This window comes from Cicer arietinum, chromosome 3 (assembly GCF_000331145.2).
Source record: "Cicer arietinum cultivar CDC Frontier isolate Library 1 chromosome 3, Cicar.CDCFrontier_v2.0, whole genome shotgun sequence".
Taxonomy (NCBI): domain Eukaryota; kingdom Viridiplantae; phylum Streptophyta; class Magnoliopsida; order Fabales; family Fabaceae; genus Cicer; species Cicer arietinum.
The window spans coordinates 68,819,929-68,828,479 of NC_021162.2; the positions used below are offsets into that span (position 1 = coordinate 68,819,929).

General features: G+C 28.2%; 1 protein-coding gene across 1 annotated transcript; it reads left to right on the forward strand.

The window, feature by feature from the left end:
• Positions 1-1,410: 1,410 nt before the first annotated feature.
• Positions 1,411-3,424, forward strand: LOC101501573 (uncharacterized). Its single transcript, XM_004493676.4, has 3 exons — positions 1,411-2,239; positions 2,371-2,566; positions 2,661-3,424. The coding sequence occupies exons 1-3, from the start codon at positions 1,883-1,885 to the stop codon at positions 3,152-3,154; spliced, it is 1,047 nt and encodes a 348-aa protein (XP_004493733.1). The 5' UTR covers positions 1,411-1,882; the 3' UTR covers positions 3,155-3,424.
• Positions 3,425-8,551: the final 5,127 nt, after the last annotated feature.

An 8,551-nucleotide genomic window follows, 5' to 3' on the forward strand; every position in this document is an offset into this window, starting at 1 on the left:
AGAACGTTCTCTTTTATTAGAGGTGGAAGGTGATACTTACAAACAATATGACACTCAAGTTAATATATAATTAAGTAAAATTGAGGTATTAAATTAAATATATGTAAAATATATTTGAATCGAATATGACAATGATATTTATTAGAGTGTTTGTCTCTCGTCAAAATAATAATGTTTGAATAGACAAAATCATAACTTTATATTTTTTTTTAACCATTGTTAAAGAGAATATTTTATTAAGTGTTTAGAATTGAACGATAAATCTAAATGATTATTTTGACAAATTTAACATTGATCCCATCCAATATATTATAATTCTTTCACTAAAATTCGAACAATGATTCAATATTATGGAAGACCAAGACTCCACGGCATTAACAAGAACAAGTAGTTTACCATTAGGACATATAAATACCAAAGTCAACAGTTCTATTCATACTCTGCTATATAAGAAAACTATGCAGCTTATAAATAACTCTGTTTTTTTAAATAAATAAATTTAAAAAAAAAAAAACTAATTATTATTTCATGCTTCTTTAAACAACTTTTATTTCATATTAACTAGTCACACAAGTTATACATATAAATTGAGGATTTTGGATTGTGTGGGGCCACATTTTTTACATGTAGCCCCAAATTTTTCATCTTTTGATAAAAATGGAGCAATTCAGATTTTGGTGTCGAAATTTTTAATTAAAAAATTAAAATCTATCTATAATTTTAAACCGTTTAATTTTAATCAAACAGTGGTGGAGATATTGCAAATGTATGCAGTAGTGCAAGAAATCCATCAAACAACTTGAGGACAAATCCACCGCTTCGATCGCTGCGTTTTAACGTTCATTACCGTCACACGACTATCAGTAGAAGGGTGAGTGTGAGGCATATTCTGTGTAACTACACTAAACCTTCATAAACACGATATTGACATCTGAACCAACAGAAACTGTCTTCATAGGGTTAATATAGTCAATTCATCAACTCCAACCACCGTTCTTCAAATACACAAAGTCACGCACTCACACATGGATTCCCCTATGACAAAAATACCCTTCAATTTTTTATTAACCATATATCTTTTATAATCAAGATGACTGTTCTAAAGCCAAATAAATGAACTTTCCTTGTAGACTGTGTAGCACGAGAACAAGGGTGTGTATTATTGTCACGTCAAAGTCACGCGCTGCACCACTGTCTCAGAAGTCCAAAAGCTATGAGATTTTTTTCATCTCCCAAACCTTATTTTCATCGCGATTACGATAGCGGGACCAACTACTTTCTCACGAGGGCATTTTCGGTATTCATCAGAGGCGCGTCCATTCTAATCTGCCACGTAAGATAACACGTGTCATTCTTTCGTTCTTTCTCTACTCGCTGCCTTTAAGTAGTGATCTTTTCCTTATCCTCTCTTCTCCCACAGCTTCACGCGCAAACAAGTCTTCTTCATCTTCCAATCGCCGGCAACAGACTCATCGGCGATAATGGATGTTCCAGCCACGCTATCGTTATCGATCTTAATTTACTGATGTCGTGGTGCCGTACCTTGCTTGAGAGCTGTAATCGTGTTTATTAGTAGAAACCCTAAGCAAAAGCAACTTTACTTAGCACAGTTTTGAAGTTATTCCATATTTACTCTATTTTCCGTGTATAAATTAAAATAATCCGTGAAATTATTAAGAAGATCGCTCTAGTTTTTCAGTTTTTACGGTATTTGCAGAATCGTATTTTTCTTTTCAAATCAACTTCTGCAAAATCTTGAGTAGTGGTTGCAGAATTTTGCAATATTGTTATGTGTTCTGATTCCTAATTCAAAATCAACATCGAGTTCGGAAATTGACGAAACAAAGAGTTGAGAAACTCTGAATTGTTTTGGAGTTTCGTCATGCCTTTCACGATGAAGATTCAGCCAATCGATTACCAGGTTCCTTCAGAGAAAATTAAGCCGATTATCAAGTCGCGGCTTAAGCGTCTCTTCGAGCGCCAATTCTCCGGCGTTCTGAAGAATTTACCGGCGGAGAAGATCGTCGGCGATGAACCGTATCCACGCAAGGACGGCGTCGATTTCGAACCGAACTCAATTTGTCTGTCGAAGATGGTACAGAGTTTCATGGAAGAGAAACATTCCGTTTCTGTCACGTGTGGACGCAACTGCTTCAACAGAAACTTCGACGATTGTTCTGATACTGAACTTCACGCGTTTGGTGGTTCTTCGTCTGGTGAAGCGTACGAAATCCTCAAGGTATCAATCGCGTGTTTGTTTTACTATTAAATTAATAATTATTCCATAAGTGAGAGATTAATTGTTAGGTATAGTTTCTTTATTGTTTTGTTTATTACTTAATAAACCGTTTTTGTTACTATTTCGGTCAGGGTTTGGTGGCGTGTCCAAATGTTTATGAAAGAAATTTGTTAGCGGACACAACTAAGATCATTGAGAAGAACAAAACATTGTGTAAACGCAAAGATAATAATTGCAGAAAGATTGTTACTGATGGATTATTGGCTCTTGGTTACGATGCTTCAATTTGCAAATCTCGCTGGGAAAAATCCACTTTCTGTCTCGCCGGTACAAAAACCCTAAATTTATATTACAAATTACAGATCAATATATAATTTTCATATTTTATAATTTAAATTTTGTTTTATGATTAATATTTTAGGGGAATATGAATACATTGATGTGATAATGGGAAAGGAGAGGGTGATAGTTGACGTTGACTTCAGATCAGAATTTGAGATTGCTAGATCCACCAAGGCTTACAAAGTGATTCTTCAAACCCTTCCTTATGTATTTGTTGGAAAGTGCGATCGGTTACAGAGGATTGTTGCTATAGCTTCTGAAGCAGCGAAACAGAGTATGAAGAAAAAGGGTTTGCATGTTCCACCATGGAGAAAACTTGAATATGTTAGATCAAAATGGCTCTCTCCTTATACACGAACCACACCACCTATGTTTTGCCATTGGTCGCGTGAAATCAGTGAAGAAGCGGAGAGGAAACAAAGGGTTTTGATGGGAAGTGGTGGTGGTGGTTGTGATGAATCAGAGTCAAAAGCGATGATTGAATGGAAGCCACCAGAATTGAAACCCAAAAACTCTCTGACTGGGGTTAAGGTTGTCACTGGTTTGGCAGCTGTATTTCGTGAAAACCCATGAAATTTTGTTTTTGTTTTATAAAAAAAAAAGATAAGGTTTTTGTTTTGTTGTTTTATATAAAATTTTACTGATTCTCTATAGATTGAGAATTCTGAGGTTGTGTAAGTACTGTAATAGGCTAACAGCTCTATGATCTATCCCCTTCTGGTTTTTATTGTAAGGGATGGTTTTTTTACTGATGATATATTATATAATATGATATATAATATAATAATAGTGTCAATGAATAAAATGAATAAAATAAAGTTGATGAAATGAATTGTTGGTTAATGTTGTGGATTGCTTTTGTTGTTTGCTTGACATTAATTATCTTATCTGTTTCTTGTGTTGGGATAAACTGTTTTATTCTATGGGTGCATCGTGGGGGTAGGATTCGTGGAAGATAGATACAGTAATTTGTAAACTACTCATGTGTTTGAAGTTTGATTCTTATTCTTTTCTTTAAGAATACGAAATGGACGCTGACAAACAATTGTGCTGGTGCGTTTAAACACACTGAAAAAGATGCTGCTGGTGCCTTACAACACACTGAAAAAGATGAAGAGTATTCGATGAGTAAAACATATGTGATGATGCCATGTTGTGTATTTAACTATTTTCAATTTTTAATAAAATTAAATGTTACTACTTGTATTATCTCCATCAAATTTTCTCTGTATTCAGTTCTCCCTATTCATCATCCTCCTTCACAAATATGAGAGGACCACTTTTTCACATACGCATACATCTGAATTTTGGACGGTACAAATTTACAAAATGATGGCTTCGTATTCGTTTTACTTCCCCGGGAATTATGCTGTGGGAATGATAGTGTGGTAGGACTAGTATTTAGTGCTTGCTCAGTTACTCAGAAAACGATGTCGGTTTCTGGATTATTGGCATCCTTGAATCCACTGATGTACTCTACTTGTGGTTAAACCCGCAAAATTTTGACTATAATAAATTAGAGTTTTCCTACTGTAATGTAACATGTAAAATGTTCGAAACCAGAAAAGAAATATTGGGTTGAATTACATCAATCAAGTTGTTGAGTTGGGTTTGATTTTTGAAATTTGTCTGGTCTTTTTGAAATATTTAAATTTTTTATTTTTGAAAAAATTAATTTTTAAAATTAAAAATAAATTTAAATTTAAATTTAATTTTAACAAAAAAATATTTATTTTACTTAAATTTATATTTTATTTAATATACAAAACACTCGTAGTTGACTAATTGATCCATATAAAATTTGATTTCTAAATTTATATTATAAAGATTTATATTTTTTGTGAATTTTAATATATTTATTACAACAAATTTTATTAATTTTATTTTATAAGTTATGAAATTTTAAATATTTTAATATATATTTTTTATTTTTTATTTTTTAAATTATTTATTAAATAGTTTATTGACCACAATCGTAGTTCAATAAGTGAACCAATTAAATCGTAACTCATAAGTTTTGTTGGTTTGACTTCCAATCTGATTAAATAAAACGAAAAATGATTTAAATAATACATAAAATGAGAAATTTTTGTTTGCAACCTTTGAGAGATGCATACAAAATAATGATTGGAACATTTCCTACAAAACTAACTATATTAATTATATTAATTTTACATGATTGAAAGTGTCCAATAATATATTATATTATAATAGTTTTGGTTATATCCTTCTAATTTTTTAAAGATAGTTATAATTTTAGTTCCTTTATTTTTATCTCTTAATTAATTATTATTTTTTTATTTTAATTTTTTTTGTTTTTTATGGACTAAAAATGGTGATGAAATAACAGATTTTTAAATATTTTAATTCTGTTATCTAACTTAACATAATAAATTGATGTTTGTTTGGGTATTAAATGAATTGATGTATTAATTTAATTTGAGGCAGAACTTCTCGTTGTTATTTGTTTATTTGGGTACTGTAATTAAGAAAGAAATGGTACTTTGAAATCCAACAAATGACTTAGTCTTGTTTCTTATAATGTTGAGCTTATACAATGTGAATCTTATATCAAGAAAAAAAATCACGCTATTAAATTGATGACTTATATTTTAGTGTTTTATAATCAACTTTATAAATTCATATAAACACCTATAACAACTTATAAACATAAAGATTTTTTCTTTACCCTCCTTGACACAAGTTATTACACTAGTATTCATATAAATATTTTTTTTATCATTATAATTATAATTATAATTATAATTATATTTATCTTTATCTTTATAATATACATTTTTTAGTTTACTCTCAACAGCATGATTAGATTATATTCTCTAAACATGTCCGCTAAATACCCCGTAACAAATAACATAATTGTTCATTAAACATGGATTGTTACAATATCAAAACTCTATAACAATTAAAATATTTTTCATTATTTCATAATGCTATATGCCTTGGTACGTTACATGTAATAATTTATTGGGAGACTAGGTTGCAAAGAGACAAAATGAAATTTTTGTGTATTTACTAGGATGTGGATGCATAATAACATCAAAGAACATAAAACCAATTAATAACCCAAACAAGACGCCATCTAACAAATAATTTATGGGGAGGCTGGGTTGCAGAGACAGAAAAATTATGTCTTCGTGTATTTACTACAATATTGGTGCATGGTAACATAAAATAATTTTTTTTCATTATTAGGATAAAGAACTTAAAGCCAATAAATAACTCAAAAATTACACCATTAAAAAATAAATTTTGGGGAGACTGGATTAAGAGAGACAAAATGAAGTCTTCTTGTATTTACCACACTACGAATGTAGGAGAACATAAAAGTAAAGTTTACATTATTAAGACAAAGAAGAAGAACTTAAAGCCATTCAATCATCCAAACATGACACCAATTAACAAATTATTTTTTGGGAATGTTGTGGATAAACAAACGAAGTATTTGTATATTTTTTTTATATAAAAAGATATGATAAATTTTACCTTTGACAATATCAGTATTGATTAGAGTTAGGTCTTAAAAATAAAATATTTATATATTTATTACAATATAATGCATGATAACATAAAATGAAATTTTTTTATCTTTGTATATTTGTAAAATAAACTATTTGTATATTTATTTGTAAAATAAACTATTTGTATATTTATTTGTACGAAGACTCGATTGCACAGAAACAAAATAAAGTCTTTGTATATTTACTACAATATGGATGTAGGATAAAATAAAAAGGAAAACGTTTCACTGTTAGGACAAAGAAAAACCAACCAACAACCCAAAGACGAAACCATTTAACAAATAATTTGTGGGGAGATTAGGTTACAAAATGAAATCTCCGTGTATTTAATACAATATAGGTACAAGTTAACATAAAAAGAAAATTTACCATCATTAGGACGAAAAATACTTCGATCTAACACACATTGAAATTTAAGACAAAATTTAAAATAAAGTCCTTTAATTTATTTTTTAAAAAAAATTATATCACACCGAAAACTATTGACATTTAATAGTAATATTTTTAATAAAATTGTTATGTTTTTATTTGAAATTTACTTTTACAGATTTTTTAGAATGCTAAATAATATACCAACAAAATAATATTTTAGCCACTTAACACTAAAATAAAACCTGTATACAAAATTCACGATGGCCAATGATACAAAACCATGGCATAGAATGACAATAAAAAAGTTAGTCAAAATTGACGGTAATAATTTCCTTTGTATTTTTTTCAAACGCCTTCTTTTACCTTTTTATATTTCTCTCTCCAAAGTCTAATTTGTAAGACCAATTGGACACGAGATTTACTCATAGAAAGCACACTAGCACAAGAACCTATTTTTTCGGGAAAGAAAAAGTACTGCAATAATACTTTTGAAGAAGAAAAAAACACATCAATTATTAAAAAAACTTAACACAATTAAGTTACAGATTGCAGAAACACTTAGACACTTTTTTTTTTTGTTTGAAACCCTAAGCAATAGCCTTGTTAGCCTGTCTCTTGGGCCGTGGCTGCTTAAAGTCAACTAATAACCCAAATATGACACTACATATTAAACAAATAACTTTTGGGAAGACTAATAAAAAGTTTGTGTATTTACTAAATTATGGAGGTTGGATAACATAACATGAAAACTTTCCATCATTAACTAAAACAAAGAAAAGCAATTAATAACCCAAACATCACAATGTAGATAATTTATGGAGAGAAATATTAGAGAAGAACATAATGAAGTGATATAACGGTTCATTCTAACTTAATTATACTAATTATGATTGAAAAAGTTTAATTTTAAAGATCTGACGGTTTAATTTGAACTAATTAGACTGAATATAAATTTTGACGATTCAACTATTTAATTTTAATCAGTTAGAATGATCATAATTTATAGACTTAAATTTTAATGATTCAATAAATCAATTTTAACTAATTAGACTAAATAAGTCATAAAATTTTAAATTCTATAATCTATCAGTTTAATCTTATTTGACTTGACCATATAACATTTTCAATTAGATGATCTTTTTAATAATATAATTTAAATTTGATTAGAGACTTTGAATTATATAACATATTTTAAATGGTATCATATATAATTTTATACTATTTGAACTATATAGTATATTTAAAACAATATGATATATAATTTTATAATATAGAATCTCTAGATACATTCTTTATTTATGTTTTATTAATTAAATTATAAAAATAAATAATTATTACATTTTTAAATAAATATATTCATTATATGAATTGATAAAAATAAAGAGATTAAAAATATAATTAAATTTATAATGTTTATCTCTTATGATGTTTTAATGGTGTGTATGGGTTATGCTTAACATTGTAATGGTGTGTGTCCTTGTGTAGGAGTGTTATAATGCAATATTATGTGTTTTGGTTTGAACAATTTGTGTAATTTATTCATAATATCTTCGAAGATAATTTGCAAAAGAAAGGCAAAGTAAATAAGAGATATAAAAAGTTATTAAGAATTTCAAGTGTTCCATGTCACATCGAATTAATTTTAGTTTCTTTTTAGTTTTGTTACGTGGTTCACTTGTGTATTATCGTGAAGGTATTTAATTTTGTAACATTATTTGTTTATTTGGGGTACACGGTGTACTTTGAATAGTTCTCAATTGAATTAATTGATTTTTGACTTTTCTTTTAATAAGCTATCTTAATATATTGTTTGGCATAATACAAATATATAACTATGGATATGAATTCATAAATATCAAAATATTTTATCAAATTTAAAAGTAAATTATTTTAAGATTTAAATACATTTTTTTTATTTTTGTATATATATATATATATTATTTTAATTTTTATGAGTTTTTTTATTTGGTTGACATCCCGACAAATATAATTTCATTTTAAAATAGTCATTTCATCTATCTTTCGTTACAAAAACTGTAACATCATTAACCTATATATA